Source organism: Callorhinus ursinus, unplaced genomic scaffold, assembly GCF_003265705.2.
Source record: "Callorhinus ursinus isolate GAN/ISIS: 27379988/994484 unplaced genomic scaffold, GSC_fseal_2.0 scaffold2, whole genome shotgun sequence".
Lineage (NCBI taxonomy): Eukaryota > Metazoa > Chordata > Mammalia > Carnivora > Otariidae > Callorhinus > Callorhinus ursinus.
Genome location: NW_027397064.1, coordinates 58,862,968 through 58,882,162, shown reverse-complemented (window position 1 = coordinate 58,882,162; position 19,195 = coordinate 58,862,968). Strand labels below are relative to the sequence as shown.

General features: G+C 37.7%; 1 protein-coding gene across 5 annotated transcripts in view; it reads right to left on the bottom strand.

Annotated features, from left to right (window-relative positions):
- METTL8 (methyltransferase 8, tRNA N3-cytidine) overlaps positions 1 to 19,195 on the bottom strand; it is a 177,394-nt gene that overhangs the window by 102,638 nt on the left and 55,561 nt on the right. For all 5 annotated transcript variants that reach the window (XM_025853270.2, XM_073882631.1, XM_073882618.1 and 2 more), the window contains 3 exons: positions 15,684 to 15,775; positions 5,379 to 5,749; positions 3,311 to 3,360 (listed from right to left, as the gene is read on the bottom strand). In XM_025853270.2, the coding sequence (XP_025709055.1) occupies positions 3,311 to 3,360; positions 5,379 to 5,749; positions 15,684 to 15,775 (513 nt within the window). The remainder of the gene's footprint in view (positions 1 to 3,310; positions 3,361 to 5,378; positions 5,750 to 15,683; positions 15,776 to 19,195) is intronic.

Sequence of the window (19,195 nt, the reverse complement as noted above, 5' to 3'; positions counted from 1 at the left end):
TCTGACCCTCTTCCCTCTCATGCTCTCTATCTCTCATTCTCTCTCTCGCAAATAAATAAATAAAATCTTTGGGGAAAAAAAAAGAATTTTGGAGGGGAACAGCATTGCTGAGTGGGGAGAAGGGTAAATGGTATAAGGGCTTAGAGATGGGAGATCTATGCCAGGGATAATAAGCAGAGTTGATCCCGAGAGCTCAAACCTGTATGTCGCAGGATATACAAGTGGGCCTTGAAACATATAATTAGGACTTCTAATTTGATTCAGGAGATATTTCAAGCAAGGAGGACTACTAAATAAATATGAAATACAAGCACAAATATATATTCCACAATAAAATATCACCCAGGCACAGATTATACTCTTAAATGCTACCCATTGATGGATACTACATTCATGTATAACACATTCATTCTGCGGCATTGGGGATTTGCATTCAATTTAAGATCAGTTAAGATATGGTGAATAAATTTGGTTATGACTTGCACTGCTTGTCTTTTCCATCTGTCCCATATAAAAAACAGTGCTTTATTGCAGCCTATAGCCCTACTGTTTCCTACGAAATCCATATTTTTGTGACCCCTAACTTGCTGGGTGGTCACATGTGTTTGAAATTTTCTCAGGAAGCACTCAGATGCATATAGCCCTGTGTGATATGATGGCTAAGGGCAAGGGCTCTGGAACCAAACTGCCTATGGTTTGAATCCTGGCTTTACCACTCAGTTATATGATCTTGGAATAGTTACTTAATTTCTCTGTAACTCATCTATAAAGCAGAGATAAATATGGCATTTAAGGTCATTGTGAAGATTGAAGGGATTCATATAAGTTTCCAGAAAGGTGCCTAACTCAAGAGTAAACACCTAATAAATGTTAGTCATTATTATAATTGTTGTTGCTATTGATATTATTATTATTATTATTATAGGAAGATCTGCCTCTGCCTTCTAGGAAATTAAAAACTTAAGAACTTACCATGATTCTATTAAAAACTTCCATACAGGGTGCCTGGGTGGCTCAGTTGGTTAAGCGACTGCCGTCAGCTCAGGTCATGATCCTGGAGTCCCAGGATCGAGTCCCGCGACCCTCCCCCCTCTCATCCTCTATCTCATTCTCTCTCTCAAGTAAATAAAAAAAAACAAAAAACAAAAAACTTCCATATAACTCAAAATGCTTTTCTGGACACTGGCACATCTAGCTCATTATAAAAGGTATGCAGTCAACCTTTGGGCAGTGGTTACTGAACACCCACAAGATATGGAACAGTCTAGCAGCTAAAGGAAAGCCTGTGCCATCTGCCACGTGTCCTCTGAGGATGGCAGCATGACCTCTGAGACTGAATTCCCATTTCAACAGCAGCCCAAGTTGAAGTCTTGTGACCACCCAATGACTTTCCAGAACTTTTCTGTAAAATCAGCTGACTGCCCTGGCCCTTCTCCCAGCAAGCAGGTGTAAATATCACTACTACCACCATACCACAAAGCACTCTCTTGGCAGGGGGTTTAAGCATTAAATGATCCTTGGAGAATGATATGACCTCTCAATTCCAGAGGTCTAATTCTGGTAAAATATTCAGAAAATGTAAGACATTAATCTTATACTCTCCAAAAGTAATACAACATAATTTCTTAGGTGGGAAAAAAGTCTAATTCTCCCTTTAGAAGGCTAATCACTGGTTGCCTTTTAAAGATGAATTAATTATCTTAGGTTATCAAGCTACAATGATTAAAAAAAAACAAAACAAAAAACAGCCGAGAAGTATCAGGGAGTGAGGAAGTAAGTGCATGCAATTATTCGTTGGAGGGAGAAGTAAAGAGGGAAAAATAGAACTAACAAGTGGGAATTCAGAGATATTAGTCACTATGTATTGTGCTCTAAGTATCTGTATTACACTGTTAGGCTACCTAGAGAATCAGATTCGGGTAAAATATGCTTTTTACTTCAAGGAACATACGCAGTGGTTGGAGAGACAAGACTTAAAGAAATGATATGTTAAATAATACCTTGAGATGGATCATAAAGTAACATTATCAATTGCCACAGTAGTAAATTTATGTGTATTGTAAGCTCAGAGGTTACTGGGTTGAAGGAAACTGGGTATGTGGTATAAAAGAGCAGGAAATATTGGCCCAGAAATGGGGAAAAGGGAAAACAAGGAAAATAAATACAAAAAGAGAAAGGTCATTCAGAACTGCAAATTTGTGACCATCACTTCTGCTTGGCCTCTTTAACTGGTAATCTAATGGTATTAGGGAATTACTATTTATTATGTTAGGCTTAGACTAGTAATGAAGAATGTACTGATTTTTTTGGAGCTACATCATAAGTATTTAAAAATAAAGTGTCATGATGTTGGCATTGTGTTAACTGTTAAATTGAGGTGGTGGGTATATGGGAATTCACTGTATTACTCTTTACTTTTCTGAATGCTTTTACATTTTCACAAGGAAAAGCTAAAAAAATAGCATCATTAAAATTTAAAATACATACAGAGAAAAGACTGAAAGGAATTATAACAAATGTGCTGACAGCAGCTATGTTAGGATGATGGGGATGATGGGTGATTCTCACCCCCCTCTCCTCTAATGGAAATGTTCTGCAATGCGCTCATGTCAATTTTATAATGGGAAAATAATGTGAAAGCTATTGTGTAAACTTAAAAAAAAAAAAAAAAAAGACCAGCCATTGGTAAAAGGTGCTAGAAAAAGCTTTGTGAAGAGTGTTGTCCTCTTCACGGAGATACTACAACATATATGTGAGGTGGTGAACAGGAAGGGTGCATCAGGAGAACACCTCCGTCCCTATCATCTATGTCTGCTTCTTTGTCTTTGGGTTAGTTGCTGTTACCTCTAAACAATTTCAAGTCTGGAGACAATCATTTGACAAAGGAAGGCCTTACACTGGGTGTGGTTCCAGAAGTGATGACAAAATAAAATGTGGGTTAAAGTATAAGCTTTAAATTCAATTCTCTGAGTGTAAAATGGCACCTCCATACCTGGGGGAACAAATAGATCTGTTTAGCAATTTGCAGCTGAGTGGAAGGGTCAAGTCTCTTGCTCTTTTCTTATTCTCTCATCCATGCACACACAAGCTTAAAAAATTACTTCAACCCATGGCTGTGAAACACTCTTTTCAGAGTAATTCCTAGTTCACATAAAATTAGACACTAAGACTAACACAATTCTTTTGAAATTTGTTTAAGTCATTGTTTATACGCGAACAAGAATACTACTGGCATATATGTGACATTTTTCCAGAATTTCTTAATGCCCCATACATATGTAAAATTTTGCAAGATAAAACTAAAACTCACCGTAAAGTATTCAAAATTGGAAAAACACTATTTCCAGCTCCACAGCCAACCTAAAAAATCAAAAGAATAAACAAGCATCATGAAAACAAGGTTAAATTTTCCTCACCAATGTTAGATTTTTTTATTTAAAAAAAAACTAGAAAAAATGTACTGGATCTGTAGGCGTTGGAGGGTTTTCTTTTTCTTTTTTTTTTTAAAGATTTTATTTACTTATTTGACAGAGAGAGAGAGAGAGAGCACAAACGGGGGAGGGGGAGAGGGAGAAACAGGCTCCTTGCTGAGCAAGGACATGGGGTTCAATCCAGGACCCTGGGATCATGACCTGAGCCGAAACAGATGCTTAACTGACAGCCACCCAGGTGCCCCTTAGGTGTCGGAGGGTTTTCTAAACTCAAAAGCAATGGAATAAGTCACAAGAATAATACTGACAAATTTAACTATGGAAACATTTAAAATTTTTACACACCAAAATTCAAACGAAATTAAAAGGTGACCAATACAATGTAAAAAAAATTGGCATTAAATTTGGTAAAAGGGTAGAGTAGTTAAAAAAAATAACAGATAAATAGCAAAGGAAATAGAGTATAAAAGAAGTGCAAATAGCTTCTAAACATTTGAAGAACTATGTGACCTAGTTAACAATCAAAGAAATGCAAATTAAAACGAGGTATAATTTTCATCTGTCAAGGAGGAAAGCACTTAAAAAAGAATATATTTTTTAAAGATTTTATTTATTTATTTGAGAGAGAGAGAGGGTGACAGCAAGAGCAGGGGGGAGGGGCAGAGGGAGAGGGAGAAGCAGACTCCCTGCTGAGCAGGGAGCCCAACCGGGGACTCAATCCCAGGACCCTGGGATCATGACCTGAGCTGAAAGCAGACACTTAACCAACTGAGCCACCCAGATGCCCCTAAAATAGGAATATTCTAATCAATGAGGGTATGATGAAACAGACATATATTGCCATGAATTGGTATTAATAAAATTTCTTAGAGAGTGATTTGGCAATATATTTTAAGGGCATTAAATTTTAAAATAAATTATGAGCCAGTAAATCTAACCCAAGATAATAAAAGAAAACACAGAAAGGTCTATACCCAAAGATATTTTCTGTAGAAAACCTGAAAACAATTTAAAAGACTAGTATTGTAAAGATAGATAAGCAGAATTAAAGTACTTTCTGTAGAAAAATATTTTGCAACCATGAAAATATTTATAGAGAATTTTTAAGATAGAAAAAACTGCTTATGTTGTTTGTTATAATATAATAAATATAATATAATATAATATAATATAATATAATATAATATAATATAAATGCTGTTAAAATAGAAACAAAGCAAAACCCCAAAATACAGGTACAGTGTAGCTCAACTGTATAAAACAGTATAAACAAAAGGGGAAAAGTCAGTAAAATGTTAAGCATGGTTAACTCCCTTGTATGTGGTAGATAATTTTCTCTTATCTACTCCTTAGCAAACTCTCTAATCAATATATATTACCTTTATAACCAGGAGGAAGAGATTTATTTTTAAAAATACAAAGTCAAAGTCTATACTGGATTGCAGCTAATTATATATCTCATTTATTTCTATTTCACTTAAAAAGGGTTAATAATAGAAAGAGATAGAAATTAAGGCCAAAACTTTGGTATTTAAAACGGCCTTCAAGGGGCCTGGGTGGCTCAGTGCGTTAAGCATCTGCCTTCGGCTCAGGTCATGATCCCAGGGTCCTGGGATGGAGCCCTGCATTGGGCTCCCTGCTCAGCGGGAAGCCTGCTTCTTCCTCTCCCACTCCCCCTGCTGTGTTCCCTCTCTCGCTGTGTCTCTGTCAAATAAATAAATAAAATCTTTAAAACCGCCTTCAAGTTAGATATGAAAACAAATTAAAAAAAAATTAAAACCCAAACTTAGAACCTGATGATAGACATGAGTCCCTCAAATATTTTTTATGCACAGAAGTATACGGAACACTTATTTAGTTAGATTTGATCATTTTCATAAAGTCATATGGAATGTACATTTCAAAGTTATTTGCCCCCGCCCCATCTTTGCCCCAGCCGGACAGGACCTCTAGGATTCTGAAAGTGGCGTTGCTCCCGGGAAACAATTCTGTTTTCAGAGGTCCTTTTCTGTGTTCTTCAGAGTCTAGGCTGGAAAACTGTGATCCTGCTTGGCTTTGCCTGTCTGATGAGCCACACCTTTTCTGATTATGATTTTTTTCTTCAGGCACAGGAGGGCAGCGTGTTCTTGAGAAACCATCGGCAGCACTAGTTTTTGCAGGATCCCATGATAATTCTTGCAACTTCTGTTCAGTTTTTTGATCAACTGGAATAATTTCAGGAAATTCCCTCAAGAGCCAATTACGATCCTTGAAAAACTTATTCTTATGAATCTTATAAAATGTGTTCCAATATTTACTAGCTTCATTCTCATACTTAACTAAAAAAAAGAGGAAAAAAAGATTTATTTTACTATGAATTATGTTTACTATTAGTTACTATTTTAATAACTAAATATATTTGATAAATGCTGTTAAATATATTACAGACATCATTTATAACAATTACATTTACTATTGAATAATTTTAATATTAGAGTTATCTGACTTTTTTTGCCTCTTACAGGTTAAAACTACAGAGTATTGATTCTCTCAAAATGTGTTAATGTGTGGGGTATTAGATCCTATTCCCATAAATCTGCTTCTGCCTTATAGTTTGGCCAATGAATTTTTGTGAGGAATATAATCAATGCAAACTACTTTCTATAGTCTAAATCTTGGAATTCTTAATAATCACATTTTCACCAATAACCTGTAGGGCTCTTTATGATCTTAAAGAAAGGACATCTCATTTTTTTATTTCGCTATAAATGCGGTTTCAACATGACGAATATCTTGAGCAAATTGGTAATCAGACAGGAAACTGCAGAATTATAAATGACATAATCTTAGAGCCAGAAGAGCCCATTGAAATAATCCACTCCAACTCCCTTGTTTTGCATTTGAACAAAGAACAGCACAGAGATATGAACCCACTTGTTCCAGGTCCTGGAGCCCTGTCACAAGAGGCCAGGGCTCCCAGAATCTAGGGGTAGTCCCATTCTTCACCCACCTCCAGAGGAATCTCTTCCTCCTATTGACATCTCCTAGTATGAAGGCTTAAAGAGATATGTCTTTTTAAAAGAAATTTGCATTTTATGATGTTATCCCTTAGATTTCCCTCTGTCCCAGGGTCAGGGTTAGGTCAACAGTCTCAGAACTTCAGACAATTCTTAGCTTTCTGCCTCTTTTTATTTGTACCTTAAATTAATAAAATAATTAATTCACTCACTCCTTTACTCAGCAAACATTTCTTGGACACTACTACACACCAGGCCTAATCCCTGGGTTAAGAATTACTCTCACCCAATATAGACACATGACATTTTTAAAGTGGTTTCAAAAAAGAAAAAAGACCTTCTATTGATATAATTTCAAGATTTAATGTTGGGTGGAAAAGCAAAGTGTAGAACAGTATGTCTATGACATAGTCATTTGCTAGGAAAAAAAAGAAGATAAAGAACATGTGTGCATACACAGAAACATAATGCATGTACACACATATTTACTTGTATGTATACGGAATACTTCTGGAAGGAAATCACATAATTCATAATACTGGCTGCCTCTAAGGAAGGGAAACTGGGTGGCTGGGGGCCAGGGTTTGTAAAAGAATTATTTGAATTTTGATCTGTATGAAATGACTATCCCCAAAATAAACTAAATTACAAATAAAAACAATGGACTCATTTCTTTCATAATTTTAAAGAAGCCCCAACCCTCAGAATAAGCAGTTGCTTGTAGTCAGGTTCATCTTTGTTACAGAACCTTGTATAGTTTTCCTTTTTTTCCCCATTTTTATCTTTATGGCCTTGTACCTGGATCTCCACCCATCCGGCCATAAGACTTCCTTCCCATCAAGTCTGAATCGTATCTGGCAGCAGCACTGCTATAAAGACAGAAACTCCCATCTGTATTTAAGGTCTGAGAAATGAAAGTAGATCTCTGTAACAAAAGAATTATGTGAAGCTGAAGTCCAAAACATGCTCACATCTGTGCTAATGGAAGGAAGCCCATTTATGGTTAATCTAAAAATGTTATATATTATCTTTAGAATAGTTCTATCTCTACTTTTAAGAACTGGAGTGTACCTGCTATACTGTGTGAGAAAATAAAACAACATTCTGAAATCAGATTCAGGAGGAATTAGGAAACTATCAAATTTCCCCAGGGTCTTCTCACACCTTTTTCCTTTTACCTTAAAAGCTCTCTTTGTAACTCACTCTATGCTGGTAAAAAATCTTTCTGTTTAATAAAAAGCAACCACCTAAGAAGAACTACATTTAGTCAAATCTCTAGTATCTGAGTTTTCAATACCAAGCTACTGTGAAGTGAGTTTGAACCTATCAGTAACTAGAATATAGTATGACACCTCAATTAATTTGTGGAAATATTCCCCTAGGAATTAACCGGGGGGAAGGGCGTAAATAGCAGGACTGCAACTTGAAATAAAAGATGTTCATAGCAGTGCTATTTAAAATAGGAAGAAGTGGGAAATAAATACTCAACAACATACAAATGAGCAAGCAAGCCACGCAAGTCAAAAGAGAGTAATCTTCCGTAGCAATTAAAAAATTTTTTTAAATATTTTATTTATTTGTTAGAGAGAGTAAGAGAGAGCAGGAGCAGGGGCAGAGGGAGAGGGAGAAGCAGACTCTCTGCTGAGCAGAGAGCCCAATGTGGGCCTCGATCCTAGCACTCTGGGATCATGACCTGAGCTGAAGGCAGACGGATGCTTTACCGACTGAGCCGCCCAGGCGCCCCATAGCAATGAAAATTTAAAGGACAATGATAGTAACAGAAAACATTCACACAGACCTGATATATACTAACTGCAACTCTAAAATTTATATTGATTTATAATAATCAGATGAAAATTTAGAGTGACAGTAACAATGTAATGATTATTAGGTAGTTCGTTCTTTTGTAAAGTTTTATCACACAAAAACAGAATCTTAGTTGAATGCTTCATTCAACCTGCCTATGGAGTTTCCTCGTTTGATAAGGGGTTGAATTAGGGAATCTCTATGTTCGAAGTCTATGTATTTTCTTATTGAACCCCATGAATTTATGGAGAACATTAAACAGTGTCAGTTCTACAAACTACAAAATCTTGGATTGGATTGCTATCTTAAATAGGAGCCTGTACTACTACTGTTTTAATTTCTACAGCTTGTAAAGACGGTGAACGTGCAGCAAGGTGACTGGAGTCTGGTTCAGATTCCAAATATATCAAGCATCTAAATTCAACCTTAGATGATGCAGTCTTTAAAAAGGATTTGATTACTATGAGAAGACCATAGTTAAGGGCTGCTAATGTGTACTTCCCAGACTATTCCAAGTATTTCCCACTCTCCAGGAATTAGGAGAAACAAACATAAATCATTATACCAATAACAACCATAACATATATTGAGTGTTTATTATGTGTCAGATACCATGTCAAATGCTTTACTTGGATTTTTTCCCCATATAATCCTAATAATACCTCTCAGACATATCATTATTCCAATTTACAGACAAAGAAATTCAAGGTCAGAGGAGACAGACAATTATCCAAAGTCACCTAGCTTGAGCCAAGACCTGGACCACGTCTACTGGATTTTAAAGCTCATGTTCTTAGGGTGCCTGGCTGGCTCAATCAGAAAAGCATGTGACTCTCGATCTCTGGGTTTTGAGTTCGAACCCCACACTGGGTGTAGAGATTACTAAAAAAAATAAACTTCAAATAAATAAATAAATAAAGCTCATGCTCTAAACCATTACACTACATTGCCAACCTAACACAAAATCAATATTAAACCCCTTCAAAACATCTCTGAAAATAACCTGTTTTTCTGATTTTGTAGTTTCCTCTCATTATGAAGCATCAAATTGAAATTAAAACCCCAGTATGACATAATCAGTATGATTAAACTGTAAAAATAATGCTGATTGGAGGGAACCTTCATAAAAACAGATCAGAAATGCAGAATTAACTAAATACCATTTAATTTATATAAAATATAAACTATACAAGATTATATGATGAAATTATGATGAGCAATGGAAACATAAAATGCTCTGTGAGAATAGATTGGTTTGAGGGATAGAAACAAAACAGAAACGGCACCCAGCATAGGTTGGGGTGAAGGCTAATGGGCTGGAACTTTTTTGTTCTTTGCTTTTTAAGTTGTGCTTTCAGCAGTTATCTCAATCAGTGCTGGCAACTCATAGTTCCCAGTAAGGTGTGACAGCTTCTGAGACACCACAGAAGCTCAATCAAACTCACAATTATGGTTATGAGACAAGGTAAACACCTTGAGCATATGAGTTAATTTCCTGAACTTTAAAGGTATTTGTGATAAGGGGAAGTGGAAAAGCTATTTTCCTGACCATGAGTGAAAAATTTAGTTTTGGGGCACCTGGGTGGCTCAGTTGTTAAGTGTCTGCCTTCAGCTCAGGTCATGATCCCAGGGTCCTGGGATCGAGCCTCGCGTCGGGCTCCCTGCTCCACGGGAAGCCTGCTTCTCCCTCTCCCACTTCCCCTGCTTGTGTTCCCTCTCTCGTTGTCTCTCACTGTGAAATAAATAAATAAAATCTTTAACACAAAGCAAAAAAAAAAAAAAGAGAAAAACTTAGTTTCAACCTGTGTTAACTCATCTCAAGTTCAGGCCAATAAAATTAAATATAGCATGGAGAAATCTGCCCTTTGTTAATCTTGAAAAAATGATTTTCTATTGATTTATTTACTTATTTGCTTGTTTTAAAGGAAACTCTACCCCCAACATGGGGCTCAAATTCATGACTCTGTGATCAAGAGTCACGTGCTCTACCCGACTGAGCCAGCCAGGCACCCCCAACCAACTTTTTTTTTTTTTTTTTTTTACCAACTGACTTTCTAAACAGGTATATTAATGATCAATTTTTCTTGGAGAAGCAGTTTTTTCCTTTCATTTTCCTAGGCTGTAGATTAATTGGTCTATGCCAATGGCAGTAAAAGGGATGTAGTGACGTGTTTAACCACAGAAAGATGAAGCAAATTCTCAATTATTCACTTATTAAATTCAATACTGCTGAGGGGAAGAGGGAATGTGATACACTAACTATACTTAAATATTCAGAATTCACCCTGAATCACATTGAATATCACAACTAAGAAACTGAATTAAATCATTTATGTATCTGCCATATACGATATGATTAATATTAATTATGAAAAATTATCCTGTTACAATGTAACAAAAAGCAATTTAGAGTTATTTTTGCACATCAAATACGCAAACACAGAGCTCTCAAAGTTGGAAATTTCCACATATCACTGATAAAAGTTCATTGGACCTAAGAAAAAACTCTGGGGGCACCTGGGTGGCTCAGCTGGTTAACCATCCAACTCTTGGTTCTGGTTTGGGTCATGATCTCAGGGTCGCGAGATCGAGCCCCCTGCTGCGCCCCAGACTCAGGCTTAGTGTGTAGTCTGTTTGACATTCTTTCCCCACCCTCCCCACTCTTGTGTATGCACATGTTCTCAATCTCTCTCTATAGTAAATAATTAAAACCTTAAAAAAAGAAAACTCTTATGAAAAGTGTGTGTGTGTGTGTGTGTATAATTTTAAGATTTTATTTTTAAGTAATCTCTACACCCAACATGGGGCTCGAACTTACAACCCCGAGATCATGAGTCGTATGCTCTACTGAGCTAGCTAGGTGCCCTGTGAAAAGTATACTTCTAACAGTAATGCAGGAAATTTTAAATAACCAAAGCTGACTTAAAAACAAGTACTCTAAATTTATTAGCATACAAAACTTTCAACTACTTTATTTATTTATTTTTTTTACATAGGACACTTTTAAGTGGTAAAGGAATTCACAAGGTAAGGTATAGTGGAATTTTTTTACCATTTTGCTGGACATAGATAACTCACCCTAGATAGGTAATTATTTGCAAGAATAATTTTTTTTAAAGATTTTATTTATTTATTAGAGAGAGAGAGAATGAGAGACAGAGAGCATGAGAGGGAGCAGAGTCAGAGGGAGAAGCAGACTCCCCGCTGAGCAGGGAGTCTGATGTGGGACTTGATCCCGGGACTCCAGGATCATGACCTGAGCCGAAGGCAGTCGCTTAACCAAATGAGCCACCCAGGCGCCCTTGCAAGAATATTTTAAAGTAAAAATAGCAGCTGCTTTTGTTATTAAGTTTTAAGAACCCATTACATTTTCTAAATAACCAGCTGAGATATAACACATTGGAGATGTTTTCGGGAAATAATAAAATATAATCATGTTAACTCAAAAACTGCCAAATGTATTTTCCTTATTTCTCTGAATTAACCCGCTTTTAAAAGAAATATGAGCTATCATAAAATTTAAAAGAAATTACCAAAAGGAAATGTGGAATTAAAATGATTAATTTGGGCATCTAAGTGAAAGAAAAATTGCTAACGAGAACTTGGATGTTATACATTTTAATCACAGAAATGAAATGTCAACCATCTCACAGCAAAAGACTGTACTATTGGTGATGCTTAAGCTCTTATTTTCAGAACTGTGAGGGTGTTTCCTGACTTCAGTTCTCACAACATCTGAGACAATAGGTGTGAAATGAGAAATGGGAGTGACAGGAGAGAGTGACACATGCAGAGACCAAAAGAAGTGTGCTAGAGGAGGCCAGCATGGCAGAACAACCACCGTTTCCTCCCAGTGGCATTAAAATTCGTGAGATAAGATCAACAGACAGTGTTTGTGCTGTATAATGTCTGCAAATGGAATGTTCTGTGATGGGAGAAAACGCGTTCTTTCAAAGACTTAGGACTCTCCTGGATAAGAAGAGATGGTGGTTAACTACCAGAGGCACAGAATAAGAAACGGGTAAGAGCCTACTTTGGGTTTTCAGGAAGTTTGCGAGTCGAGCTTTTAACCGGATCCATTCACCTTGACCTGTATTCATCAGAGACGCTAAATATCAAACAGGAAGCCTCGCCCAGGGCTTCTGCAGCCCAGCAGGTCTCTGATCCCTGGCGGAGCCCGGCAGGTGGCTGGGAAGGTGTTTACTCTCAATACAGTTCCTCAGCACAAAAGTTCCCTTTCTTTGCCAACCTCACAGAAGCCTCAGTTGCTGCACTCTGCACCCTCGCTTACACGTGGTCACTGTCACCCGCATGATGGGGTCCTCTCCTTGGGCTGGTTCCCTGACGTGTGTGAAGTCCACTGCACTGAGTCGTGCTCCAGGGCCAGGTTGGGGACCCAGCAGAAACCTCCATCAGTCTGAGCCATTTTAAAATGGAATCTTTAGTTCAGTGTCTCTACAGCAGCCAGAAAACTTGCTTAGAAAGTGACTGGACATGCTAATAAGCAAACCAAATGCTTCAAAGCAGTATCATCAGTCCTCTCCAGCCTGCTTTCCCTGCTTGTACAGAGAGAGGCCAGTCACCACCTTTCTATTTCAGTCACACTATGGTTCTGTGGGAACTGTCATTTTCCTTTACTGCGGTTTCCAAGGCCCAAAAATAACCTTCTCATTAGCCTCACTCAAGTTCATTGTTAACATAAATAGGCCAAAATAGGCAGCCTCGTACAGAGCACTTTAAGGGAACATTATCAGCACTGCTCATCTATTTATGTCCTAAACAAATATTTAAGAGAGCATGAAAAAAATCCTTGGTTTTTCATATCAGGAAATATACTGTAGATAATTTTTAACTTCCTGGAAATGAATTAAGATGACTGATAACTTTTAGTTCTGTTTAGGTTTGATGCACTGTCCCAACCAGGTGGCCATTGGCAGAAGCTTGAGTAATGTGGAAAGTATGCCTGTGCAGCTTCTGGCAAAGAAGCAACGTTACACTTCCTCAGCAGCAGCGTGACAGAGTTCCTGCAAAGGAATGCAATGTTGGCTGACTGGTAAGCAGAACTGCCACGGGCGTGCACCCACCAATCCAACGCCAACACTCCCTGGCCATATCCCACTCTGGAACTGCACGGCTGGAGCTCCTAAAAATAGAATGGTTCCATTGGAGTGGATCAGGTGCTCTTCTTTCCTGTCCACCCTCCAGGACACATTCATGCTTAGGATAAGTTAAGGATGAAGAGCAAACAAGGCCAGAGGATAAAGTAAGTCATCGATGGTGGCCGAGGACAAGACAGGGCAGAAGTGCCCCCTTCGCTGCCTAAGAGCTGTCTCATTAGCTCAGTGTCCACAGCTACCTGTGCTTGCAAACCTTAGCCACAACTGTAGACTGGAAGTCACTAGAATAACAGTTAACTATCAGTGAGATTAGTATCTTCGCTAATGCTTGGCTTGCACAGAGGAATTCAAACATCTTTCCCAGGGGAGTTTCAGAACGTAGGCTCAATCTGGAAACAAAATTCTATCACAGGGGTTGGCAAACTTTTCTGTAAAGGGCCAGACAGTAAGTAGTCTTTGTGGGCTATGTACAGTCTCTGTTAATCACTACTCAACTGCATAGATAGAGCTCAAAAGCAGCCACAGACAATACGTAAACAAATGAGTATGTCTGTGTTCCAATGAAACTTTATTTATAAAAACAGGCAGCCGGCTGGATTTGGCTCCTGGCCATAGTTTTCGGACACTCGCTCTATCTAGTGGGTACCCCACTGACACTGCTACAAGAATGATCGAGAAATCATGATGACCAGAACCAAGCTGTTCTGTAAAACTAACTTAGGGTATTAGAAGCCAGAATATATTATTAAAAAAAAAAAAAAAGCAGCAGCAGCCAGAATAATAGTTGCTCTTTGTGGGGTCACAGGGGTTGGGGGAAGTACTGTTGTTGGGACAGAAAATGAGGAAGTTTCTGGATTAATGGTAATATTCTGTTTCTTGATGTGGATGTTGGGAAAATTCATTGAGTTTTGTGACAATTCATATAGGAGTTGTGAAAATTTCTGTGTGTTTGGTACTTCAATAAACTTTTTTTTTTTTTTTTAAAGAAAGAAGAACCAAGCTGTTTTAATCATTTTAAGAAAAACAAGGAAGAAAAGCTTATCTTGAGAATGCATGTGTTGGTCAAAGTGTATATGGGTTCCTAGCTATGGCAGTGAGGACACAGACCAGATTTTTTTTAGTGTGCTTTAAAAAAAAATGTGGTAAAAAACACATAACAGAAAATTTGCCATCTTAACCATTTTTTAGTGTTCAGTCCAGTAGTGTTAAGTATATTCACTTTGTTGTGAAACAGATGTCCAGAACTTTTTCATCTTGCAAATCTGAAATTCTGTATCTGTTAAACAACTCTGTGTTTCCTCCTCCCCCAGCCCTGGTAACCATCATTCTACTTTCTGTTTCTATGAATTTGACTACTTTAGATACCTTATATAAGTGGGATCGTATAGTATTTGCCTTCTTTGTGATAGGCTTATTTCATTTAGCATAATATCTTCAAGGTTCATCCATGTTGTAGAATGTGACAGGATTTTCTTCTTCTTCAAGGCTAATACTCCATTCTGCGTATATGCCAAATTTTGTTTATCCATTTACCTGTCAATGGACATCTGGGTTGCTTCTACCTTTTGCCTACTGTGACTAGAGTTGTTACGAACATGGGTTTGTGAATATATCTTCAAGACCCTGTTTTCAATTCTTTTGGCTCTCTATCTAGAGGTGGGATTGTTAGATCATATGGTAGTTCCATTTTTAATTTTCTGAGGCACTTCCATACTATTTTCCATAGAGGTTGCACCATTTTACAATTTTACCAATTCCACAGTGCCTAATGGTTCATTTCTCCACATCTTCACCAACGCTTGTTATTTTCTGTTTTTGTGATAATAGCATTAGCCAATTTTTTTAGAAGCCAGATTTGAAGATTAGCAAGGTCTCACCTCAAACTCGGAATATCAAAAGGCTTCCAAGAAAAGTACCTTGAATCCTATGAAACTTGATGTTTATCCTAAAAGGCCACAACACTTTGATATGACTATACCATTTTTGCTCCAAGTTTCTGAATTTGTTAAACACTCCTGGCCAGTACAATGCACAACAGCAGACTAAAAGATATATAGCAAGAGGGAAATTTTAAAATCTCTTTGTGTGTATCTCCCAGAAAAAGGTAATACCATGATTACCAAAAAAGCAACTAAAGAGTCAATCCATAATTTATTTTACTAACTTTGGTCCCACTACACTAGAACAATGGAATTCTCCCAAATGGATTGGCAGAGGTTGAAGTGAAGAACTTTCCAAAGTAATGACACAATTAGGAGGAGAACGTGTGACCTGAATCAGCGGAAGGCCAAACAGAAAAACCAGGCTCCAGGAGCTAGAGTGTAGTTGCCTACCTTGTTCTTCTAGAAGGACTCGCACAGCCGAGTTTTCCTCTACTTTTTTTCTGGCTGCTGCTGTTTCTTCTTCAGACCATTGCATGTGATCCCTATCAAAAAATGAAAAGGCTGTAAAACCTGCTTCATAATCGAAGGCAGCAAAAGGGTGACAAGGGATACATCTTTCTTTCTAGAATAATCAAAGGCAAAGATACAAACTAATTCCATGTTGAATGAATATATTTTGTGTCAGCTGCTTCTTCTGATAGTGCAGGTACAACCCTAGAACTCCTACAGTTCTTCTGTTAAAATGTATCTGTGTGGCAAGCCCCAACCACCTTTTGGAAATGACTGCTGAAGTCATGTCCCAGGAGCACTATGGTGCGTGATTATTTGGGTGCTAGTATGGTTTGCTGTATTTTACTCTAAGGCTAAGTTTATTTGCCTTCTTGTTCATTTATGAATATGGCACTCTTTAATAGCTTTTTAATCTCCTTTTATAATACTTATATTCTAATACTTCACTATCAAAGAGACGTAAGTTTTAAAATATTTTGTACTTACCCTCATTTTTTTTTTATGTTCAGTTAGCCAACATATAGTACATCATTAGTTTTTGATGTAGTGTTCAACGATTCATTAGTTGCATATAACACCCAGTGCTCATCACCACATGTACCCTCCTTAATACCCATCACCCAGTTACCTCCTCCCCCCACTCCCCACCCTTCTGTAACCCTCGATTTGTTTCCCAGAGTCCAGAGTCTCTCATGGTTTGTCTCCCTCTCTGATTTCTTCCCATTCAATTTTACCTCTCTTCCCCTCCACGCTATTCCTTATGTTTCACATATGAGTGAAACCATATGATAATTGTCTTCCTCTTCTTGACTTATTTCACTTAATATAATCCCCTCCAGTTCCATCCATGTTGATGCAAATGGTGGGTATTCATCCTTTCTGATGGCTGAGTAATATTCCATTGCATATATGAACCGCATCTTCTTTATCCATTCATCTGTTGAAGGACATCTCGGCTCCTTCCACAGTTTGGCTATTGCAGACATTGCTGCTATGAACATTGGGGTGCATGTGCCCCTTCTTTTCACTACATCTGTATCTTTGGGATAAATACCCAGTAGTGCAATTGCTGGGTCGTAGGGTAGCTCTATTTTTAACGTCTTCAGGAACCTCCATACTGTTTTCCACAGTGGCTGTACCAGCTTGCATTCCCATCAAGAGTGTAAGAGGTTCCCCTTTCTTCACATTGTCGCCAAAACTTGTTTCCTGTCTTGTTAATTTTTGCCATTCTAACTGGTGTAAGGTGGTATCTCATTGTGGTTTTGATTTGTATTTCCCTGATGGCAAGTGATGTTGAATATTTTTTCATGTGTCTGTTAGCCATTTGTATGCCTCCTTTGGAGAAGTGTCTGCTCATGTCTTCTGTCCATTTCTTGAATGGATTATTTGTTTTTTGGTACCCTCAGTCTTTTAAGTAACTTTAGATTTTTCTTATTGGTTGCCTTACTTTCTGTAAATGGATTCTTTAACATTTAAATGATAGACTAGTTGATATAGTATATAAGAGAGTCAACTTTCCAAGATCTGAAAATACTGTAAGTATTTTCAGTTTCAGAATTTATACTTCCTATGTGAGAAGATACTATTTTCTGTTGCTAAAATGTCTTCATGGAATAGAAGCAACATCTTTATACAAAAAAGGTGGGGGTTTCTTGGGTTTGTTTTTACAAAATTTGTATTTCCTTTTTTGCAAGAGCTAAGGTTATAAATGAGTGATGTAATTTCCTGGAATAAACCATTTTTCTAAACAACAAAGAGGCCACATATCCAAAATTCAAGCTCCATGTAGCCTATTGATAACTGTAAGAAAAATCTCTCACATTATTATATTTGTAGCTATCTCACTGATGAAAAAAGGGTGAAATATCAGATTCTTGACATGTATGATAATGGTAGCTGATAAACATTGAGCATTTAGCATAATCATAATTATAAAGATAATTACTATTATTATTTATTATGTTGTTAGGCATTGTGCCAACCATATTACATACATATATGTCTTTTTTTTTCTTTTAAGATTTTATTTATTTGACAGAGAAAGAGACAGCCAGAGAGGGAACACAAGCAGGGGGAGCAGGAGAGGGAGAAGCAGTCTTCCCGCAGAGCAGAGAGCCTGATGCGGGGCTAGATCCCAGGACCCTGGGATCATGATCTGAGCCGAAGGCAGACGCTTAATGACTGAGCCACCCAGGCACCCCACATATATGTCTTGTTTAATCCTTTCAAAAACCCTATGAGGGGCTTATAATCATGCTCATTTTGCATAAGAGGAAACAGAAATTTAGGAACCTACTCAAGGTCATATAGCCCTTAAGTGACAGAACCAGAATTCAAACCCAGGTTTGTCTCACTTCAAAGTCCATCCTCTTCAACAGTAGTCTATTACTGTCTACTAAGACAGTGGGGGATACTGAGAGATTGAAGACTTAATCCTGGCCATAACGGGGTTTATATGCTCCTGAGGCAGGCAGATTAACAATGTAAGAATACATTGGTATTATCAATGATAATAATATAAATGATAATACAATGTAGCCTACTTGATTAGCATCTATTGTATGCAAATGTAGCCAATTAATGCTAGTTTGGGCAAATAGGAAGGCTTGAGAGGGAGGTGAGTTTGGGCTCAGGTTAGGGGGAAAGGAGGTGGGGCAATTTATACATTTCATTATGAAGCTGGCAGCTGGGTAATGGTCAGATTTCAAATGATCTTAAGTGTGAACAGTTTAATAATGTGCAAGATAAAATGAAGTGGGGAAGAACTGGTGGAAGGGAGACCAATGAGAAGTCTGTTGCAGTGGTCTAGGAGTAAAGATTTCCAGGACTAAGGTGGTGTCGACGGCAAACAGAAAGGCAGAGCAGAGGGGAGCCACTGTGACAAAAACTGTGTCTGTGACCTGGAGATTAACTAGCTGCTGGGAGATAAAGAAGAATAGTGTCAAGAATGACTCTATTAGTATCAAGGAAAGAGTGTGTGTGTTTGGGAGTGGGGGCTGTAACCAAGACAGAATAAGGAGTTGCTTTGGGTGGAATGATGATAAGCTTGGTACTATTTTAAGTAATGTTTATGCAATCAGATATGAGAGTGTATATTCCAGTGACCTGGCTATAAACACACCACCGAAAGGTGAGAAACTGCTTTCCTTTAAGAAGGATCAAAATTGGTGTATTGAAATTCTCAGGACAAGTAAATGATGATGTTAAAAAATCAGAGTTCCAAAGATGAAAATTTCACTACCATTTTTTCAAGTAAAACCCAATCATCCACAGTCCAAATAATCATTAAGCAGCTTTGTCCACTTGCTTTAATGAATGAAATTAGAACAGACTTTTGGGGGCACCTCGTGGCTCAGTCAGTTAAGCATCTGCCTTCAGCTCAGGTCATCATCTCAGGGTCCTGGGATGGAGCCCTGTGTCTGTGGGGTTCCCTGCTCAGTGGGGAGTCTGCT